This window comes from Echinops telfairi, unplaced genomic scaffold (genome assembly GCF_000313985.2).
Source record: "Echinops telfairi isolate 266 unplaced genomic scaffold, ASM31398v2 ScPeMD7_7458;HRSCAF=8496, whole genome shotgun sequence".
NCBI lineage: Eukaryota > Metazoa > Chordata > Mammalia > Afrosoricida > Tenrecidae > Echinops > Echinops telfairi.
The window spans coordinates 26,694,975-26,717,478 of NW_022111358.1; the positions used below are offsets into that span (position 1 = coordinate 26,694,975).

The 22,504-nt window shown below is 58.7% G+C and overlaps 1 protein-coding gene across 1 annotated transcript; it reads left to right on the forward strand.

The window, feature by feature from the left end:
• Nucleotides 1–356: 356 nt before the first annotated feature.
• Nucleotides 357–20,422, forward strand: MLLT6 (MLLT6, PHD finger containing). The gene is made up of 20 exons (XM_045299384.1): nt 357–469; nt 968–1,022; nt 1,239–1,348; nt 2,378–2,481; nt 2,652–2,745; nt 3,363–3,467; nt 4,882–5,061; nt 7,824–7,922; nt 10,422–10,638; nt 11,039–11,656; nt 12,211–12,392; nt 12,585–12,693; nt 13,771–13,837; nt 14,005–14,147; nt 14,715–14,912; nt 14,993–15,081; nt 16,157–16,509; nt 16,953–17,043; nt 17,674–18,030; nt 18,602–20,422. The coding sequence occupies exons 3-20, from the start codon at nt 1,301–1,303 to the stop codon at nt 18,641–18,643; spliced, it is 3,096 nt and encodes a 1,031-aa protein (XP_045155319.1). The 5' UTR covers nt 357–469; nt 968–1,022; nt 1,239–1,300; the 3' UTR covers nt 18,644–20,422.
• Nucleotides 20,423–22,504: the final 2,082 nt, after the last annotated feature.

A 22,504-nucleotide genomic window follows, 5' to 3' on the forward strand; every position in this document is an offset into this window, starting at 1 on the left:
CGTTTGAGTATTGGAGACTAGGGTTCCTCCAGTTCCCTCTGTTCCCGGAGATGAGGGCTGAGGGCTGGAACCTGGTCCAGGAAAAGTGTGGAGGGAGGATTTTCTAGAAGTTTAAGGTCAAGGACTCAGACACACACACCCCTGCCTGGAGTGTTAGCTGAATTCTCTGTGCAGTTGAAGGTTAGCTATTTTGTTGTTAGACATTCGTTGTGGTCCCACTGTCTAGTCAGTTACCACCACCACCACCTCAGGGAGGGGGGGAGCATCTCCCTGCAGGAAGTGGGGCTAGTTCTTTGGTATCCCTAGGCCCCCACCCCCCAATGGCCCTCCATGGGAAAGAGCTACTGGCTGACAGGTGGGCTTATATACTTTTCCTCCCTTGCCCCTAGCTTGCTATGGCATCGTCCAGGTGCCAACTGGACCCTGGTTTTGCCGGAAATGTGAATCTCAGGAGCGAGCGGCCAGGGTGGTGAGTTTGAGACTGCCCCTCACCCTTTCACCACCAGCCACCTGTCACTCACACACCTGAGTGGCTCCTCCTGGCTAAGTAAGAGACTGTGGCTGAGACTAAGCAGGGTGGCCCTTAGAACTTCCTGTTTCTAGCACACCTAGGTCCTCCGCCCATCACTCCCACAGCGCATCGCATCCTTGGCTCCGCCCCAACTCAGAAGCTGCTCAGCCTTTCTGTTTGTATTTGACTGTTTGAACTTTTTATCATGGAACATTTCTGACTCGTACTTAAGTGGAGGGAATCTTATTAAGGAGCCTTATGCCCCATTGCCCATCTCCAGGAAGTGTCCCTTGATGGCCAATCCTGTCTTCCCTATACCCTCACCCATTCCCCTGCCTCTCCCCCTGACATCTTATTTCTTGGGGCCCCTTGAAGGTGGTTTGGGGAAGGCTTGGCCCAAGCTCCTTTTGAAGAACCCCTCCCCTTGCAAACTCCTGTGCCTCCTTGCCTTGGCAGAGGTGTGAGCTGTGCCCACACAAAGATGGGGCATTGAAGAGGACAGACAATGGAGGTGAGGGGGCTCATCTCCCCAGGACAGCAAGGCCCCCAGAGCAGGGGTGCACTGAGATTGGGGGTGGGGGTAGATGATGGGTTGCCCTTCCCTGGGTGACATTGAAATCTGATGGCAAGGTTCTGGAGGAGGGCCCTGAGTACCTCCTTGGGGCGGTGAGGGGCGGGCCTCTCAGGCTGGCCCTCTTCAGCTGAGGCCGGCCCCACACTGCTGCAGGCTGGGCCCACGTGGTGTGTGCCCTCTACATCCCAGAGGTGCAGTTTGCCAACGTGCTCACCATGGAGCCAATTGTCCTGCAGTACGTGCCCCATGATCGCTTCAACAAGGTCAGTGATCCCTGCCATGAGTCCTTCCCAGCCCCCTCCCTCAGCCTATTCTCGGATCCCTTCAGCTCTCTTCATCCCATGTAACTTTATCCCCGCCCATGACCACTTTCAGGGCCTGCATGAGGTTGGTGGGCACCTGCCACTGAACCATCGACAGGCAAACACACATGCACTCATGCTCTATACCACGAGCAAGCTAACAGGCTCCCTGGCAGAGGGGGGACCTCAGCAAGTATTTCATTCATTCTTTCACCGATCATCTTGGACCACGTGCTGGAGCAGCCCACCATGCTTAACTGGGGTGCAAGTTATGTCTTTCACTCGGACTGTCCTGCTTCGGGGCACACCTGCTGCCAACCTCATCTCTCCCTCAGCTGGTCCTGCTCCCCTGGGGGACATACATTCTTGGTGTATGTACGTGGTGGTGGTGGTGGTGGGATTGTAAATATCAATAAACAGTCGATGCAAAGTGTAGTAAGGTGGTAAGAAAACAAAGAGGGCTCTGAAATACAGCATCCCTGGTGGGTGGGTGGGTGTGGGACGGGTGGCTCACTTAAGATAAAGTCATCAAAGAAGGACAGGAGCCAGCCTGGAGGAGGGGGCTGGAGGCTCCGAGTTCGAGGCCGAATGAACAGCAGTGTGCAGATGCCCAGAGGCAGGACTAAGTCCCTCAGCCGGGCAGACGCAGCCGCTGGCCTGGCAGAGCTCACTGCCCTGGACGCAGACTCGGATCGAGTAGCCAACATCCACAGGGGGCTCTTCGCCCCAGTTCAACACCAGGAAAACTCCAGTGCCTCCATCCCACCTCCACTTTTCAAGTACTTCTAGCCCTCGGGGCTGGTGAAGCTGGTAGCGCCTGGATGGGGCAGGGCTGGTTATAGAGCATTCCGTCAGAAAAAGCCCTGTTGGACGGCACTGATCCAAGACCACTGGGAGGGGTGGGCATCGGAGAAAGGCGGAAGGATCCCTCGGGCAGAAGGTCCAGGTAGGTGCCCTAGGAGGCGGGGACCATTGCTCTGTGTCCTGCAGACCTGTTACATCTGCGAGGAGCAGGGCCGGGAGAGCAAAGCGGCCTCCGGAGCCTGCATGACCTGTAATCGCCATGGATGTCGACAAGCTTTCCACGTCACCTGGTGAGATGCCGCCCCGGAACCGAGGCCCCAGCCAGGTCTCCCTCACTGCTGCCACCTTAGTGATGGTGGACACTGCTTCCTCAGCTGGTCTTGGCTCACCCCAGCAGGGCTTCATGAGGGAGGTGGCCGGGCTGAGCTGGGCTCCTCTCAGGTTGCATTCTCCCGCTCAGTGCCCAAATGGCAGGCCTGCTGTGTGAGGAAGAAGTACTGGAGGTGGACAACGTCAAGTACTGTGGCTACTGCAAATACCACTTCAGCAAGATGGTGAGTCGTGCCTGCAGGGCATCACTTGGTCAGTTGGCTAGCTCCTGGGTACAGGGTGGGCTCTGGGCCAGGCCAGGCGCCTGGTGCTGGGAAGGCAGAGATGGGCAGGACCTGGCCCTGCCCTTGAGGAGTGAGCCATGGCTGAGGAATAGAGTGAACCTGGCCTGAGGGGCTAGAAGCAGTGGAACCACACAGCCATTCCCGTCAGTATTGGGAGGGCGCCAGGGAGATGCCTTGAACCTGAGGCCTGAGGGGGAACTAATCATCAGAGCCAACATCGGTTGGGGTTTCCCAGCCTGGGAAGGAAGGGCCCTGCTTGCGTCTTAAAACAAAAACAAACTCACCGCTACGGAGTTGAGGTCCACTCATAATGATCTGCAAGGACCGGATAGAACGGCCCCTGCAGGTTTCCAAGACTGTCACTCTTTCTCCCGCGGAGGGGCTGGTGGCTTTGAACGACGCTGGTAACCCACCCGGCCACCAGGCCCCTTGTGTGTCCACCTCCCAGCAATCCTGAGTCAAGCACGCACTGAGTAAACCGAGGCCCCTGGAGGCACGGAGCTCAGCTGGTGTCGGGTTCAGAAGGGGCAATCTGCTCACGAGCCTGTCCCACACAGACCGAGAGGAGTACAGTCCAGGCAGAGGGACCAGCACGGGCCCGAGGCTGGAGAGGAGAAGCCACAGAAGCGGCTGGAAAACATGGTGTATATGATGGGAGCAAGGCAAGCGAGGAGATGAAATGCTTAGCCACACCAGATCCCTGCTGTCTTCTGCCCCTGGCTTTTGGGGGTCCCCGTTTTTAGAGAGGCTACGGTGTCCTAAAGAGGTCAGCTGCCGCCTGACTGGGAAGCAGCTTGGCCCTCACCCCCAGGCTGCAGGCTGCCCAACTGTTTGTGAGCAGGGGAGGAGGTTGATCAGATTTGTGTTTTAGGAAGATTACTCTGGCAGCCTGGGAGGCTGGAATGGGGGGGGGGTGAGTGTGGGGGGGAGCTGAAGCTGGCGTGGGAGACAGCTGCGAGAAGGGAGGGTGCTGGCGGGCAGAGGTAGACTCACAGACTATTTCTGGGGAGACGAGGGTGACACGCAGACTCTAGGCTCCAGCCACTGAGTGGCTGGGGCATGAATCCCTGTGGGCACTATGACCAGGAAGGGCAGCTAAGCTTCATTCCCGTGAGCAAGTGTCCTGCTTGCCCGGCTGCCTGGGGCCGTGCCTGCTGCCTGGTGTAATTATTAATAGCTCCACTGTTTGTTTTATTAAAGCCGCCTGCTTTGGAGCCTACATTTGATGGCCACCCTTGGTTCTTGGTCTGATGCCGGGGTGCTCAGCTTGGTTTATAAGAGGCACCAAGTGGACCTACCCAGGCTTGAGGATGTCACTTTGCCCATGCCCACCACCATGGGGGTGGCACTGGCAGCCCCAAACTAGTAAGGCCAGGCTTGGGGTGTCCACATAGGCAGGGTGAGGCAAGGGGTGTGGAGGGGCAGAAGACAGGCGGTCCAGAGCCCAGCGGAATGGGAGGGCTGAGTAGGATTGGTTAGATACAGCCTGGAAAGAGCCCTTGGTTTAACCATCAGGAGGTGCTTGGTGACCAGACAGGGAGCTTGGGACCAGGGAAAGCCATTAGCCTGAGCATGGAGGCCAGCATGAGTTTTGTGGTTGACCTTTGCTTCCCCCAAGAAGCACAGTGTGGCTTAAAAGCAGATGGACCCCTGGGGAAGGGCCGGGCCTGGAAGGAGGGCAAAGGGGTGGTGTGTGGAGCCAGAGGAGACATGACCTGCAGGAGCCGGGACTCTCCACCCCTGGCAAGGAAGGAGAGATGGGCTCAGGAGGTGCCCTGGAGAGAGGGGCCATGGAGAGCAGGCGTCCTGGGCTCTGTCCATGGTGCGGTCGGAAGAGGGAGACAAGTCCCTGCCTCCTCCTGGCCTGGGTTATCAAATCAGTGATTTGGTTAAGTCAGCTTGGGGTTTCCAGCATCTGACAGTCCCCTCCTGCTGAGAGAGGAACCTGGTCCACACAGGGTCTTCCTTCTGATGGGGAGGGTGGAAGGGCAGGCCCGAGGGTCATGTGACCGCCAGGGACCTTTCCGTACTCTAGTGAGAGGCGGATTTGGCCATCCCTTTCCTTCTCTCCCCCAGAAGACATCGAGGCACACTGGCAGGGGGACAGGAGGAGGAGGAGGAGGAGGAGGAGGAAGCGGCGGCACAGCGGGCAGCGGCAGTGGCTTCATTGCTGGCCGGAGGAGCCGGTCAGCCTCTCCGTCATCGTCCACCCAGCAGGAGAAGCACCCTGCCCACCATGAGAAGGGTCAGAAGAAGGTAAAAGTCTCCTCCTCTGCCCCACCCTCACCCAGTCACACACCACCACACACGCCTGTCAAGAGGTGGCCACGGGTGTCCCTGAGGGCCCCCTCCCTTCCTCAGAGACTCCGAGGGACAGGAGGGGCCCAGGAAGTGAAACCTGACACCCCAGGGGCCAGAGGTGAGGGCCTGGCTTCTCTGGGTCTGTGTAGTTCCCCGTGCCCTTCCCCTGGCAGGGGAGTGTCCCTAAAGCCCAGCCTGTTGGCCCATCTCACCCTGTCATTGTTGAGCCGAGTTCAGCCAAGTTTGTAAGTGTACCTGCCAGTGTCCCCACAGGCCACATGTCCCAGCAAGCCTGGTCCCCAGCGCAGCTTCATGTCCCGGGGTAGAGGGCCTTGCAGGCGCTAGTATGCGTGCATGCATGTGTGCGTGTGTGTCTGGTGTGATAACGGGATAGGCTATTTTTAGCAGGCGGGAAGGATGAAGGGGAGAGAACCTGTCTGAGTTATCTATAACAGAAATACAAGTGGGTGCCTGTAACAAACGAATCCATTTGCCGTTTAGGCGGCTAGAAGTCTGAATTCAGGGCGCCAGCTCTCGGGCGGGCTTTCTCTCTGCTGGCTCCTGAGGAAGGTCCTGTCCCTTCTGAGCTTCTTCCTGTCCCTGGGCATCGCTATTCCCCATGTCTGCTCTGTTCTCTATTTACTCTCTTAGATCTCAGAAGAGATTGACTCAAAACACACACACCCCGTAACACTAATCCTGCCTCATTAGCATAGCGACGACAATACATTCCCAGATGAGCCCATACGCACAAGCAGAGAGGTTAGGATTTACCACATATAATTGGGCTGGCCCAACGACACAGTCTCAGTGACTCAGTCTCACATCCTGTCTTGGCCACATGCAGAAGACATCCTATCATCCTCAACGTGTTAAGCCAACTCCAAGTCCAAAGGAGTGACCTTCTTCAGAGTCCTCTGAAGCCAATGTGGGTGAGACTTTAGGTGGCTTCCATCCCGGGAGCCTGGGAATTCTAGAATAACAGGCTCCCTGCTTCCAAAGACGATGGTACTGTCGGCAGGTAGAAAGTTCCACTACAAATGGGAGCAATCGGAGGGAACGATGGATCGGGCACCAAGCAAGCCCCAAACCCAGCCGAACAGTTTCCATTCGCCCCCAGGGCCGGAAAAGCATCCTCTGCTCTCTGAGACCACCTAGGCAGTGGTCCACCCTCTGATCCCTGGGTGTTGGTCAGGCCCTTGATTCTGAGTGGAGGCCCTGTGGCTCTGGGCTTCAGAAGCTCTGCCTTCCAGGTCCACTGAGGGCACCTCTGCTCCTGTGGCTTTGGGCAGTCCAGTTCTCCTAGTCCATCTGAGTAGAGACCCCATCCCCTGAGCCCCAGCAGGACCCGCTCTTCTGCCCCCCCCCCTTTGGGTGGCAGCCTCACCTCCCCACACTGGGGCACAGTCGTCGCACACTCTGCAATCGAGTTGGGGAAGATCTGGCTCTATGACAGAAGCTGTGACCTCACCCTGTGATGCTCAGCGGGCCCAGGGTCTGCCCTTTAGAATCCAGGCAGCCCTGCTTCCCCAGCTCCTCCAAACAGCTGACTGGACGCCGTGTGGCTCCAAGGATGGCCCTTGCCTTTTCCTGGAGGACAGCAGATGCGGCTCCTGTACCCCGTCACGTTCTCGCTCCCCTGCAGTCTGAGCGGATGCGTTTTCTGCTGTGGGACTCTGTGAGCCCTCTTCTCTCTTTGAAACAGAGAGGAGGTGGGCCACATTCCTAGCTGAGGATTCTAAGACCACGTGCCCTTCGCTGGTTCCACAGTTTCCCAGCTCTTGGAGTTAGGTGTCCGTTGCGCACGGCTCATCTTTGCGCCTCCCTCTTCCTTCTTGAGTTTTGCTCTGAGCAGAGGGGAGAAGCGCAAGGCCCCGCCCGCTCGTGCACTGCACTCATCAGCTGCACATCCAAGTCCACCGCTTCCAGGGTCTACCTGGCACCAGACAGCAGCACAGCATCCAGACAAGTTCTCCGCCACCCCATGGACCAAACGTGTGTCCATCGCCTTGAACCGAAGCACCCGGAAAGTCCGTATTCCCAGCTGCACTCTGAGCCTGGCACCTTATGCATTCTCTGCGATGCCCTCGGGAGCGCTCCTCCCTGCCTCCCGAGCCCAGAAATGCCTGTGCCCTCTATTTTTCTACCATCAGCCTCATCAAGGAAATCCAGCCTCTGACCCTTAAACCCTTCCCGCCTCTACCCATGACCCTGTCCGAAACCTCCTTGCGCGTGTTGAGTGCTTGGTAGAGCAGTATGCCTCCCCCTTCTGTCATCTGGTGTGGCTGTCAGAAATAGCATGAGGGAGGGACCTTAGCAAACGCATTTCTTTCCTGGCAGGCAGTTCGGGGGCTAGCAGTCTGAATGGAGGGTGTCAGCTGGCTCTAGGGGTGGGCTCTTCTCCACTAGTTTCTCTGCCTGTGTGATCTTTGTGGGGCCTGGCCTCTCTCTGCCCCACCTCTGTAAGACTTGCTTGCTTGTCTAATCTCTCCTATGTCTCAAAAGACATTGGCTCAGCTCATTAACATAACAGAACCACCCCTTCCCCCAGGGGAGGAAGGTGCCACTCCTGTCCAGCCAGAGTCCCCAGTTCCTCCACAGAGAGGGCTCCCTGGAATACCCATCGCTGAGAGGCCAGCAGCTCCCCATGGCCAGCTGTCACATTCAGTCCTCACCCGAGCAGCTCCAATAGTATCTGGTCGCCTTTGCCTCCTCAGAGCCGAAAGGACAAAGAACGCCTTAAACAGAAGCACAAGAAGCGGCCTGAGTCACCCCCCAGCATCCTCACCCTGCCAGTGGTCCCCACTGCTGACAAGGTACTGCTGCCCACATCCAGGGAGGGTCTGGGCCTGTCCCCCGGGGAGAAGAGAAGGAGGAGGCAAAGCCTGAGGGGCTGGGGTGGGCCTGGGACCTGGGTGTCTTACCTGGAGCTTCAGAGTAAAGTGACCACCCCTCACCACCTCTCCCGGCCCCGGGTTGCGGCCCTCCAATCACTGACCATGAGGGTGGGCTGGCTGGAGGGTACCGCCCAGACTGCTGGCTGCCAGATGTTCACATCGGCCTCAGCCCACAGCTGTCCTCCGCAGAGTGGGGTACAGCCCTCAGGCTGGTTCTCCAAGTTCCTGGGCCCATTCCCCCAGAGACAGAGAACCCCTTGGCCCTCAACCCTCCCCTGCTGTCAGGAAGAGCCCAAAGCCTGTCATCTTTCCCACCCCATGCCCCTGGGACTGTCCTGGTCTTGTGACCTGAGGGATAGGCTCTTACCCTGGACCCATCCTAGCCCTCCCACTGGGGCATGGTACACCAGGCCTGTCTCCAGAAATGGGCACCATCTGGGTGAGGAACCAGAAGGCCCAACCCTGGGCCAGGGAGTCTTTAATGCAAGCCAGAGCCACCCTCCCTGGAGCCTGCCCTCCCCAGGAAGGAAACTGGAGAAAATGCTCCCTCCTGTCTGCCCCATTCCCTTCCACCCCCCAGCCCCCCAGACAGTGGGCAGAGCCCTGGGCATCTTAGCAGGAGGTGCAGGTATCAGGTTTCTAGGGTGATGTTGCTGTGGCAACTGCCCCAGTAGGCCTTTCTGTCCTCCCTGCTTCCCAAAGGCTGACCTGGGAAAGCTTGCTATCCAGGCATTCTGACCTTTGGGGTGGGGGCACAGCCCTGCACCAGCTCTGCAAGGCAGGTGGGGAGGGATCCATTGCTATGGGAGTGCCCCCTCCCAGGGCTGAGCGGCCCCTTGGACACGTCAGAGCCAGAGCATTCTGCCCAGCGCCTTCCCCTGCCCAGCATCTGAGCTGCCCTTCCCCCCAGCCCCTCTCCCCTCTTGCTCTCAGGACCACATCTGGCTCCCTGCAGAACTCCAGCTGTTGAAAAGAACAAAGAGGAAGATAGAGACCAGGGCTCCACCCAGGGAGGGGCATGCAGGGTGGCTGGTGCACCCCCCTCCCTTAGTATTTGTATATTCAGGACGTGGGGAGGTCCCTAGAGCCTGGGCCTGGCCCTGGGAGCTCTGCTGGAGTAGGAAGTACTCACTCACTCACACATGCCAGGCTCTGGAGGCAAGAGCAGCGGGTAAAAGGGCGACACGGGGGGGATGGGGTGGGGGATTAGCTTTTGAAATTTCAAAATCACCCAAAAGAGCCGGTGCATGACTAACCCCATTCATTGAATGGATGAAGAAGACGCTGAGCCACCGAGAGGTTGCCTCAGGAGTTGAGATCGGAAGCCAAGGTGTCTGCTTGGAGGCCTTGGGCTGCTAACCGTCACAACACACGGTCCCTGCAGTGGGTCAGTGGCAGGAGTCACAGTCACCCCCCTGGATTGACCCCACAGGAGCCCTGGTGGCATAGTAACTATGCGTTGATCTGGGAAGGGAGTTAGTCTTGGAAACCCACAGGGTCACTCCTACCCTGTCCTATTCCGGTCCCTCTGAGCTGAAATGGACTTGATGGCCGTGGGTTTGTTGGCTTGATTGATCTCATGCTCTGTAGAGGGCAGTGCACTGCTTATAAGCCCCACCCTACCCCTCAGGCAGATGAGCCCTCCCCAGGAAAGTGATGAGGCTCCTAGAGCTTGAGGCTTGCCCATCTGTCTGGGGCAGCATGGCCAGCCAGGTTCCAGCTCTGGTCTGTCCCACTCCAGAGTCCATGCTCCTTGAGGGGTCACTGGCTGTGGACTAGGGCACAGGTCCTCCCAGGACAGTGTGTGGCAACTGCTGACATGGCAAACGTGGCACACAGTGCCCTGGAAAGAGGAGGCCAGAGTGCCTTCTGCCATTCCATGTATCCAGGGAGGCTTCACAGAGCTGCCATTCCATGTATCCAGGGAGGCTTCACAGAGGAGGTGGCCAAGAGAAGCCTCCCTGGAAGGATAAAACTCGGTCAGAGAATGAATGGGGAGTGGGCCACGTGGTAGCAGCGGGGGGGCCAGGGAGCTGGAGGGCCAAGGAGGGCAGGGCAGCAAGAAGCCCATTCTCCCTGTGGCTTCTCCTGCCCATGGTACTTCCCAGCTCAGGCCCAGCCCTCTTCAGCCCCCTAGATGTTTCCTGAATCAATCATCAATGCACACACGAAGACAGCAGTACCAACTCCAGGACTGGTTTTCTCTCGCCACTGTCCAAATCATCTCTTGAAAACAAAGACAGATACCTTCTGGGATTCACTGCTCTCCCCTCTCCTTCAGAGCCAGAAGTCTCAGCTCCCCACATGCAGGACACCCCTGGCTCACTCTGGGCTCTCCCAGTTGAACCTGGTCCCAGACTTGCTTCCTCCACTCCATTCCCTGGAAGGCCTGAGAGTCTTCTCTCTCCTCCCCATCAGGTCTCCTCCTCTGCTTCCTCCTCCTCCCACCATGAGGCCAGCAGTCAGGAGACCTCGGAGAACAGCCGGGACTCCAAGGGGAAAAAGTCTTCCAGCCATAGCCTGAGTCACAAGGGGAAGAAACTGAGCAGTGGAAAAGGTGTGAGCAGTTTTACCTCCACCTCCTCCTCCTCCTCCTCCTCTTCTTCCTCCTCTGGGGGGCCCTTCCAGCCTGCAGGTGAGTGTGGGGGTCCTAGAGGAAGCTGGGAGGGGTCAGCCTGCTGCCTTGAGCTTTCCCCACCAGCACTCTTTGCATCTCCTTGACCTCTCTGGTTCAGGATAAAAGTGGGGGAACCCACCCCACCATTGAGTCCTCTCCAAAGCCTCCCTCAGTCTCTCCCTCGCAGGGGTGGGGTGCCACCCCTACACCCCCATACACAGGCCTCCCAGCTACCATCACAGTCACCAGGGGAGGTCAGTGGGGTGGGAAAGTTGGTGGCAGAGACTTGGCCCCGGGACACAGGGACAGTCAGTGACCTGGCTGCTGCAGGAAAGCAGGCTGCCCCGCCCCTGCAGGGAGGGGAGCGGAGCCCTGAGGGGCCTGGGGTCTAGCTGCAGTTCTCTTTCCCCCTGCACAGCCTCATCCCTGCAGAGCTCCCCAGACTTCTCTGCGTTCCCCAAGCTGGAGCAGCCAGAGGAGGACAAGTACTCCAAGCCCTCGGTCCCCACCCCTTCAGCCCCGCCCTCTCCCTTGGCCCCGGAGCCACCCAAGGCGGACCTCTTTGAACAGAAAGTGGTCTTCTCTGGCTTTGGACCCCTCATGCGCTTCTCCACCACGACTTGCAGCTCAAGTCGGGCTCGGGCCCCCTCCCCTGGGGACCCTAAGTCTTCTCATGCCTCTGGATCGGGGCCCTCGGCAGGCGCCCACAAACGGATGCCCACACTGAGCGCCGCCCCCGCCTCTGCTGAGGAGGTCCCGGAGACCCAGGGCCTGAAGGAGAAGAAGCACAAGGTCGGCAAGAGGAGCCGCCACGGGCCAGGCCGTCCCAAGGGCAGCCGGAACAAGGAGGGTGCTGGGGGCCCAGCCGCCCCCACCCTGCCTAGTGCCCAGCTGGCTGGCTTCACGGCCACAGCCGCCTCACCCTTCTCCGGAGGCTCCCTGGTCAGCTCAGGCCTGGGGGGGCTGGCCTCCCGCACCTTCGGGCCTTCTGGAAGCCTACCCAGCCTAAGCCTGGAGTCCCCCCTGCTAGGGGCAGGTTAGTGACCCCTGAAGAACGGGGAGGGGAGAGGTCGTGGCCCAGCCAGTCTTGTGAGGGGGCTAGAAACATGGCTAGAAAGCATTCCAACGAATTGGGATAAGGGATGGAGGTGACAGTCAGATTCCAGGCACACCCTGCACCGTCGATTCTCAACCTGTGGGTCGAGACCCCTTTGGGGAGGTCGAACGACCCTTACATAGGGTCGCCCAATTCAGAACAGTAGCAAAATGACAGTGATGAAGTCGCAAAGAAAATAATTTTATGGTTGGGGGTCACCACACCATGAGGAACGGCAGGCATTAAAGGGTGGCGGCATCAGGAAAGGTAAGAGCCACTGCCCTACACCAATCTTCTGTCCAGTCAGCAGGACTTAGCTTAGTTTGGGGAGCTGAATTCAAAAAGCCAGGAAGTCCTCAGGTCAGGTTGCCAGCCCAGTCGGCAGGCATGTCATCAAAGGTCACCCAGGCAAGAAGTGACATCTTTACAGGGAGACATTTGGCGGGAGGTGTGTCCTGACCAGGACTGTTCATACCCTCTATCTGTGTCCACAGGCATCTACACCAGTAACAAGGACCCGATCTCCCACGGGGGCGGGATGCTTCGGGCTGTCTGCAGCACCCCCCTCTCCTCCAGCTTGCTGGGGCCCCGGGGCACCTCTGCCCTGCCCTGCCTCCGTCGCTCCCCATTCACCAGCACCCTCCCCTCTTCTTCTGCTTCGATCTCCACCACTCAGGTGAGGCCAACTCCTGAGCCCCTCCTTCTGGGGGCTGGTGAGCTGCCTGCCCCCACTGGGCTTTCTCCCCACCAGAAGGGCTCCCTCCCCTACTCCCACATCACTCCCCTCTCCTCCCCCACAGCCCCAAGACACACAGTTGTGCCCTAGATCCAAGAACAACTGCACAGGACACTCCCTCTTCTCCCTCAGGTGTTTTCCCTGGCTGGCTCTACCTTTAGCCTCCCTTCCACTCACGTCTTTGGAACACCCCTGGGCGCCGTTAACCCCCTTCTCACCCAAGCCGAGAGCAGCCACACAGGTATGCCAGTTTCTGACCCCACGGAACCCCAGGAAGGAGGGGAGGGCTTTCTGGCTGCCCCCTCCCTCTGTCCACCTTGCCAAAAAAGTAACCTGAATCGTAGCACACCAGGGTACATCTTCACCTTAGAACCTGGTGAGGGGGAGGGCAGGGACCATCTCCAAAGATGACCACTAGGCATTGAGGTGGAGAATGGCAGAGCCAGGATCGAATTCTGGTCTGGTGCCCCACTTTTACTGACCCCTGCCCTTTTAGAAACCTCTTACCGCATCCTTGGGATCAGTGGTTACCAAAGATCTGCCCTGCTGGGCAACCTTCTCTGCAGGGATTTAGGAGTTAAAGGGGCAGTCCTCAAGCACCCTTCCCTCTCCCCGCCAGAAAGTCAGCCCAGCCCCAGAGAGCTGATTGGTAAGAGATGCCACCTGTCAGGCTAGAGGGCGGGGTTTGCTGATGGGCCTCCAGTTCAGGTAGGGCTTTAAAGAGCCCGAATCCAATTCTCCTTTTCAAAACCCAAATCAGCATCCTGTAGCCCAAGCCATCATGGCCTTCTGACTTGTGAGTTTATGAATATATATATATTTTTTTTAATTAAAAAAAAGTAATTAGACTAATAGCTACAATTATGAGCATGCTTCCTGTCAGCTAAATGCTACACATTTATTACCTTGGTGGAATTTGCCTACCAAGCACTTTTAGAGAAGGCAGGAGGTAATGTTCCCAAGGTCACAGAAGTAGTGAGTGTCAGGGCCAAGTTCAACCTAGGTCTGTCTTAACCCCGGATTCCTAGAGCCCTGAAGTTCCCTGAAGAGAGACTGAGAGGGGGTGGTGGTGGTGGTGGTCAGGAAGGAGCCCCCCTCCTAGAGAAAGAGGAAGCGATCGGGCCTTCCCACCCAAGGGACCAGGTTTCCAAGCCCAGGCTCCCAACGTTTTCCTCTTTGAATTCCTGGTCTGGGTTGGAAGTTCCTGGGCCAGGGGTCTGCGGTGAGGTCCCCTGTCACGCACCCACCCCTACCACCAAGAGGCTGCGAGATGGATGGCGCCCCTCCCCCGCTGACCCCAGCTCCTTCTCCTTCCAAGAGCCAGACCTGGAGGACTGCAGCTTCCGGTGTCGGGGGACCTCCCCCCAGGAGAGTCTGTCTTCCATGTGAGGGAGGGGGCAGCGGTTGGGGGAGGGCTGGGAGTGGGGGATGGAGGGCCAGGGGGGCAGGTGGGGGCCCAGGGGTAAGATGGAGCCCCTGGTGGGGGCAGGGAGCGGGAGGACCCAATGAGGGCTCCAGGTGAGCCTGAACCCCGTGTTCCCATCTGACCCAGGTCCCCCATCAGCAGCCTTCCAGCAATTTTCGACCAGACAGCCTCAGGCTGTGGGGGCAGCCAAATCGACCCTTCGGCCCCTGGGACCACCAACATGGAGCAACTGCTGGAGAAGCAGAGCGATGGCGAGGCCGGCGTCAACAGTGAGGAGGGGTGCTGCCCGGGACCCCAGCCCCCCAGAAGTCAGCAAAGGGCTTTAAGGGTCCGCCCCCAGGGTGAACTCTCACCCAAACCCGGGCCTCACCTATAACCCTTGGAGGGCTCTCAACGCTCACTGCCACCGAGGCAAGGCGACCTCCCGTGGGTTTCCCAGTAGAAAGCTTAGTCTTTCTCCAGCGGAGCTGCTGGTGGTTTCGAACTGCTGACCATGCAGATTGCAGCCCGATTTCCTGCCCACTCATCTCTCCCTTCCTAATGACTTGGACCCTCAGCCTCAAGCCCCACCTTCCTGAGTGCTCACCCCCTGGGTGCTCACCCTCCTGGACCCTCATACACACACACACACCCCGGACTCGCACACTCCCGATTGTCTCCAATCCAGGTGCACCCCTCCGAGCTCACCTGTCCCCCACCTCAGGCCCCTTGCCGCCCCGCCCACAGGGAGTTGCCTCTGCAGGGCTCCCCCGCCTGCCTCGGGTCCTCCGGCCCCGCCCCTTGCCCGCCCCGCCCCGCCCTCTCGGCGGGCTCCGCCTCACGCCCCCCCTTTGCAGTCGTGGAGATGCTGAAGGCGCTGCACGCGCTGCAGAAGGAGAACCAGCAGCTGCAGGAGCAGATCCTGAGCCTGACGGCCAAGAAGGAGCGGCTGCAGCTTCTCAACGTGCAGCTCGCCGTGCCCTTCCCCGCTCTGCCGGCCGCCTCGCCTGCCGCCAACGGCCCTGTGCCCGGCCCCTACGGCCTGCCTCCTCAAGGTACGGAGACCTCCGACCGGGGCCCTGCCTGAACTGTCCCTGCCCCAGCTCCTAAGCGCCCTCTCTGACCCCACCCCCAGCCTGCAGCAGCGACTCCTTGAGCACCAGCAAGAGCCCCCCAGGGAAGACCAGCCTTGGTCTGGACAACTCGCTGTCCACGTCCTCCGAGGTGGGCACGGAAGGAGGGAGCAGGGGGTGGGGTGGGGGCCACTAGGGTGATCGATCGATTGATCGCGGCTATTGGAAACTGGAATGCTGGACAGGAAGACAATTGGTTGAGCAACTGATTGGTCGATTGATTGGCTCCTTTCATCAACGTGCGAACTTAGTGGCTGGCACTTAGCTAAGCAGGAAATGTACGAAAGGGGCGCAGCTAGAGAGAGAACGGGTCCCACTGGGAGAAGCGCTAGGAGGGACTAAAGTGAGGGAAGGGGATTGTCGTTTTGTGGCGAGGTGGTTAGAGAAGGGTCTCTAGGAAGGGTTTGTGTGTGAAGGGCTTTTTATAGTGCCTCCCACAAAATAAGCCCTGTGTGATTGGCAGTGGTTAGGGGAGCAGTTGCTAGTGTTTATATTGTGGTCATTATTGGAACCAAACGCTTTTTGTTAGCTCCCTGTTCCTTCTTAAGTTATGTGATGGGGCAGGAATAATCCCAGTAGTAGCTGCCATTGATCGCCCACTTGGCCGTGCTGGGCCCCCGTGGTGAGAACTTCACAGTTGATTTAGTTAGTTGAACACTCTTAGCCCCCTGCAAGTGAGGGAATGGACACAGATGGGACCCAGGGGACACACCTGGCTGTGGAGGCGGGGTGCAAACCTGATCCCCTTCACTCCAGCTGCCAGACTTTGACTGCACTTCCCTAGCTAGTGCAGGAACCCATGACTCTTCCCTGAGCATCGGGATAGCAAGCTAACATAGGCCACATGCACAGCTTGGGGTGGGGGGTGGGGCCATGCCTTTGGGTCCTACCGTGGCCCTTGTCCCTGGTTGTTAAACACTGGTGACAGGGGTGCTGGGCCTGGCCCCTGGGAAGCGCTCTTCTGAGCTCTTCTCCCTTTGTGAAGGCTGTTTGGATTCTTCACCTACATTCCTGGGCCTGGCTTCTTTCACCAGGGGCCCTGGCCAGCGGGTGAGGCATGGGTGGCTGCCTAATGTGAGAATGCTGGTGGGTGCTGGGCCGGGGGCCAGGAAAGTCTGGCTGGCCCCTCCGCCCCTCTGACCCTCCCCTTCCCCCTCCCTTCCCAGGACCCACACTCAGGCTGCCCCAGCCGCAGCAGCTCGTCTTCGCTGTCCTTCCACAGCACGCCCCCACCGCCACCCCTGCTGCAGCAAAGCCCTGCCACCCTGCCCCTGGCCCTGCCTGGGGCCCCTGCCTCGCTCCCACCCCAGCCGCAAAATGGGTTGGGCCAGGCCTCGGGCACAGCAGGGTTGGGGGCCATGCCCATGGCTGATGGGCTGCTGGGAGGGCTGGCCGGCAGCGGTGCCCTGCCCCTCAATGGGCTCCTGGGGGGGCTGAATGGGGCTGCCACCCCCAACCCTGCAGGCTTGAGCCAGGCTGGTGGGGCCCCCACACTGCAGCTTCCAGCTTGTCTCAGCAGGTGAGGGGAGAGCTGGTCTTGGGGGAGGGAGGTGGGAGACTGGCTCCTGGAGGGACATGCCCCCTGCTCCCCCCCTCCCAACTCCACCTCCCAACAATGGAGAAATGCCCTCCCTCTGGTCTTGTTGGACAGAGGACTCTTGGCTCAGAAGGGGCCACCCCACCCTGGCCCCCTAGACTGTTTGAGCTGAGCGCCCCCCTGGATGGTGGCTGTCTAGGGCCCACATCTGCTGGCTCTTCTACCCCAGTCCAGGGTTTCTCTCTGGGACCCTCTGCACTCCATGAGCTTAGTCTACTCTTTTTTAGTTCTCTGAAATCTGCAGCTCCTGCCTCTCCCTTTGGGGGTTCTGAGAAGCCTGGGAGCCTGCTGGGGGAGGGATCAGGCGTGTTGCCCTGCCCCCTCCCTATAGTTGATGTCTTATGTGGTCTCCACCCCACCCTCAGCCTCACCGAGCAGCAGCGACACCTCCTTCAGCAGCAAGAGCAGCAGCTCCAGCAGCTGCAGCAGCTCTTGGCTTCCCCGCAGCTGACCCCGGTAATGCCCCACCCTCTGAAGCCCCCTGAGAGGCCCGCTGCAGCTCAACCTGCAGGGGCCCCTTTTTAGAGTATCTGGGGGGGGGTTGAGTGTCAGAAGGGAGGGAGGGAGAAACGTTCCAGGCTGGGCCCCCGTCAGGTGGAGGCAGGCTGAGGTTTGCTCCTAGGATGTCTCTCTCTCTCTACCATGGCCTAGTGAGAGGACTGAAGGGTGGCAGGTCTTCAGTTAGTAAGCATTTCTAGCCCCAGTGTCTAGAACCTTTGGGGAGGAACTTCCTGGTTGTGTGGGACTGGGCCGAGCAGGAGCAGCTAAGGGGTCAGTTGAGTGGTTTGCAGCTGGGGTCGGGCATGGGGGAGGCCACCATCCTGAGGACATAGCTAGTTGTCATAATGACCGAGGGACAGAGTCCCATGTCGTGGGGCTGTTGAATGAGACACATTTGCCCCACCTCCAGCCCCTCTGTTCCTGTGCCCTAAGTGAAGGGGAGACTTTAGAGACAGAACCCTGCCTGGCTCCCAGTCTCCTGCCTCCAAGGACAGGCTCTGAGCCGAACCCAGCAGGCCGGCCCTGGGAAGAGACCCTGGGCACCCACCCACCCCCTCCGCCAATGCCCCACTGGGCCCCTTCTAGGAACACCAGACCGTCGTCTGCCAGATGATCCAGCACATCCAGCAGAAGCGGGAGCTGCAGCGGCTGCAGATGGCGGGGGGCTCCCAGCTGCCCATGGCCAGCCTGCTTGCAGGGAGCTCAACCCCGCTGCTGTCTGCAGGCACCCCTGGCCTGCTGCCCACAGCGTCTGCACCACCCCTGCTGCAGGCCGGAGCCCTGGTGGCCCCCTCACTAGGCAACAACGCGAGCCTCATGGCTGCAGCAGCTGCGGCCGCTGCAGTGGCAGCAGCAGGCGGACCTCCAGTCCTCACTGCCCAGACCAACCCCTTCCTCAGCCTGTCGGGGGCGGACGGCAGTAGCAGTGGACCCAAAGGAGGGGTGAGTAAGGGCTCCCAGGCCTGCCTGCCCTTGTAGCTCTCCCCTAGGGAGAAAAGTCTTGAGTAGAGGTGGCTTTAGGGACATCCACCTCAGGAAGACCGAAGTCACCCCAGCGCAGGGAAGGGAGGCCCTCTCTTAACCCTCTGGCTGGTGCACGTGTCCCTGCCAGCTCCTGGGTGCCCTCCAACAGTCCCAAGAGCTAGGTGAGCTCAGGCTGCTGGGAAAGGGGCCAACTTGAAGATGGCCTTGCTCTGGGAAGACCAAGAGGAAAAGGCTGTTTACTTGCTCCCAGAGTCGTCAGAGAAAACCCCTCTGGTGGCCCCGTGAGAGAGGTCCTCTGAGGGCAAGCCCACACCCACGAGTGCTGGCCTTGACCCACGCATGTCCACTCAGCTGAGTGCCCTGGCAGGGACAACCTGCACCCTCCCCGTGGTGGGCCTGGGTGTGCGCCCACCAGAGTCTGCGCTCGAGTGTCAGCGGGCTCCAGTTCTGTCCCCAAGAAGCTGTTTCCAACTGGGGTGTCCAGGCCAGACACCTCCCCAAACCCCAGCGTGCCTTCCTCTCTTTGCAGACCACTGACAAAGGAGCCTCGGCTAACCAGGAAAAAGGCTAAATGTACTCCCACGCTTCCTGACCCCGCCCCCCCAGATGGCAGGGATAATCCTGGCCCGGGGTCCCAGGCTGGAGCAGGCACCTGCACCCAGACACTGGAGAGCCCTGGCCCACAGCAAGGGCCTGGGCTCCAGGAGCAATGAGCACCCCTGGTGCTGAGGACTGAGCGTGAGAGGGGGGCCCCTGACCCACCTGGACCCCTGCCCCTCTGCACTGGCCCCTCTGTAGGGACACAGAGGGAGGGTAGGCTCTAAGCCTGCCTCGAAGCTTCCACCCTCAGCAAATGTTTTGGGATTCCCCCCCCACTCCCCGAGAGTAAGGTGGGCTGTGGTGTAAGTGGGGTGGGGTGGGCGGCGCAGGTCAGTTAGCCCCTCCACCTAAATGGATCAGCACTTGAGTGGGGAGCCGAGGAGAGATGGTCCTGGACAGGCCTCACCCCAGCATGGGAGTTCTCTGTGGAAGAAGGTGTGGCCTGACTTTTCCTGCTGTTCTTTCTGCAGATGGCAAAAGGAGGGGTCTCCTGAACTGTCTCTTGTCACCTGGGCCCCCAACATGGGTCACAAGCTCAGCTTGTAAAAGCCTAGAGAAGTCGAGGGGCTGAGGAAGGAGAGTAATCTAACTTGGCCTATGTCTCCCCACTTCTTGGGCCCCTTACCGCCCATGAAGAGGCAGGGGGAGCCAGATGTGGGGAGACTCCCACTGTCCTTGGTGCCCTGCTCCTTGTTTGCACTATTGGGTTGAGGAGTGCTAGTGGTGGGGAGATGGAGCTGTGAGTCACAGCGCCTGTGTGTGTGTGAGTGTGAGTGTGTGCGTGCGTGCGTGCGTGCGTGCGTGGTACCTGCGCAGGAGTGTGTGTGCGCCGCGTGCCCTCTCGTGTGCTCTCAAGCCTTCCCGGAACCTGGGCCAGCTGAGAGCGGGGAGAGGAGCAATGGTCAGAAGAGGCAGGCAGCACCAGAGCGGGGAGTTGTCAGCTCTTGTTTGCACCCTCCCCACCTCACCAACTTTGGTCCCGGTATGGGGCATGAATGGTTAACAAAAACCAGAACAGTACTCCAATATTGGAGAATAACTGGGAGCCGGGGGCTTTGAATCAGGGTAATATCCCACCTTCTTGTCCCCGCAACCCCACTATATGGTCTCAGTGCTCCCTCAGGGACCCCTCCTCCACTGAGAGTCTGGTCCGGCTTCCCTGGCACAGGGGAGCTCCAAGTATTGGGGGAGGGGCCAGGGAGAGTCAAGTGTCCCTTCCCAAGGGAGCCTCTCCCAGAATCAGCCAGCCTGCCTTCCTGACCCCATCCCCATGTCACCGACCCAGAGCGAGCTTTTCAGCTGGCCTACGAAGTCTTCCCTCCCCCACCAGCTGTTTCCCCAGGGGTGTAGTGGGCATTTCTCACCCTTCACATCCCCACTGGCCTGGGGCCACCAAAGGCGAGGGGCCAGCCAGGGGCCAGGCCAGGGAGGGGCCAGGTTGACACCTTGTCTTCTGTTTCAGTTGCACTGGGCTTGGAGCGGGGAGGCAGGTGTCTGCGGCCGGCCCTCACGCTCTTGTCGCGTCGGTCTCTGCATGTGTGGACTTTCCTGTGTGTTTCTGTTCAGGTTTTTCTCGTTGTTGGGGTTTTTCTTTGTTGTTGTTGTTGTTGGTTTTCTTTCTTTTTTTAATAAAGAAAAGAAGATGTGTATATTTTTGGCAATGACAGAAACGTAGTGCAGATATATTTTTGCCTGTGCTGCTCAACTGGTTTTTTTCTGATACTGAAAATAATATTAATATTCCTGTTGATAAGACTTTGTAATATGTTGGGGAGCCGAGATTGGAGTGGGTCGGGTGGAAATCCTTCAGAGGCAATTTATTAGGCACTTGCAAGGGCGTGGGGGTGGGGATGGGGAAGGGGCAGCTGTGAGGACCACCTCCAGTAGACTCCGTTTTTATTCATGCTAAGTCGCAGTTAGAAAGAAAAGGTAACCGCATCGTATTCCACTAAGCTCCCTGCTCACAAGCCACTGGTGGGGGTGAGGTCTGAGAGGTGGAGATTCTTTAGAAGGCGGCTCCGCTGGCCCTGGCCTCAGAGGAGGCCAGCTGACTGAGAGCTACTCTGGCTGTTCTCCGGTGAAGGGAAGTGAGTGTGTTCCCCCACCACGGCTGCTGTGATTGAGAGTGAAAAAGCCACACGATTGAGTGCAATGGAGCCTCCCTTCCCCCAAGCATGTTTCTACCCCACCCCCACCCCTGAGAGTCTGGGGGTCTCATCACCCAGGCTGAGGTCTCCAGTGTCCCCGAGTGAGCCCTTGCGTTGCCCAGATTGGAACCGAAGGAGGGACTCGGGTTTGGCGTGAATTGTCCTTCCCCAGGCTCCCTTCTCAGGGCCATGAGACCACGGTTTCCTACTTTGGAGGGGGCTTAATGATAGGAAGAGTTTGGGAGCATCTTTCCTCAAGAGGGAACAGGGTACCACATCAAGAGGGAGGATGGCTATAATGACCCCACCTCCTCTCCCAGCCTCAGCCTCAGCCCCCTTCTGGGGAAGAGTGGTTGGGAGTAGGAGAATGGGGTAGATTTGGAGATCTGTCTGTCTGGGGGAGGGGGAGGATGTGGTTTGCTCGGAGGGAGAGCGGTAGCAGCATCTGAGTGCCAGGAGCTGTGGCGGAGTTCTCTCAAGCGCCCAAGTGAGAGGGGTCAGTGTGCAGACCCCGTGCCTGGCCTGGCGTGTGCAGTGTCACAGGTGGAAGCGGCGTGTCTAGGGGTAGTTGGAGCCAGGCTTCTCGAGTCACAGGGACAGCTCCAAATCTGGGTGTGCCAGGGGCCCACCGACAGAGCCAGAAGCAGCCCTCAGGACCTTGGCCTCCCCCATCCCTGAAGGCTGGCTGCCCCAGTGGGAGTGGGTGTGGGAGTGGGAGTGGGTGTGGGAGCGCTGGGAAGGCGCCTGCGGAGCCCACTTAGCTCAGAGCTGACGGATCCTCTCCTAGACAATGACACTTTAAAGGCTGCCTTTTGATTTGGTTTGGGGTTGTTTTTTTGTTTTTGTTTTTTAGCTGTATCTTAGTCTTTCCCATTTGTGGGTTTCCCATCCCCTCCGGCTCCTGGGCCTATTGCTGCCTTCAGGTGGCCTCCCCCCAAAACTAATGGGTACCCCAAGGCATCCTTCCATGCCCTTTCCTTTCCTATACGGAGGCTTCGGGACTCTGGTAGGACACAGGAAGGGCCCAGACAAGACAGGGGTGCAGCACCAAGGCCAGCTTTGAGGAAGGGTAACATTTCCCCCACACTGGAAACCCAGACAAGGTTTCAAAGGCTCAGTGCTCCCCTCCGGACAATTCCCAGCCTATTTCATGGTGTGTATGAAGTGGGGTGGGCAGAGCTAGGGGTAAGGAATATGTTCCCAACTCCTTCATCCCGAACTTCCTGGGGGAAAGGCACCTGAAAGGATTGAGGTGGGGGAAAAAAAGGATTGAGGTGATGTCTTTTTTTTTTTCGTTTTATTTAATACAGGGTTGTTTTCTTTTTAATTAAATACTTTTATTGGGGGCTCTTACATCTCATCACAATCCATACATCCATCCAGTGTGTCAAGCACATTTGCACACATACTGCAATCATCATTTTCAAAGCATTTTCTTTCTACTTGAGCCCTTGATATCAGCTCATCCACCACCCCCACCACCCCCGCCCTTGAGATAACTTCTTTAAGGAATCCATTGGAAGGAAAGTGGGGAACGGTAGCCCTGACACCTCAAGCCACAGACTCTGATTACAACCACTTTGTCTTGATCTACTGAAAAGTTGGGGACGGGAGGGTGTCCTCTTCCCATTCCCTCACCTCTCCCAGCTCATCTTGGCTCCTGGGGGGGAGACTGGGCTCCCAAA

Coding starts and splice junctions, on each gene's coding strand:
- MLLT6 (XM_045299384.1), top strand. CDS start 1,301: ATGGAGCCAATTGTCCTGCAGTACGTGCCCCATGATCGCTTCAACAAG. Junction 5,062..7,823: donor ATGAGAAGGGTCAGAAGAAG/GTAAAAGTCTCC, acceptor TTGCCTCCTCAG/AGCCGAAAGGACAAAGAACG. Junction 13,838..14,004: donor CAGGAGAGTCTGTCTTCCAT/GTGAGGGAGGGG, acceptor CATCTGACCCAG/GTCCCCCATCAGCAGCCTTC.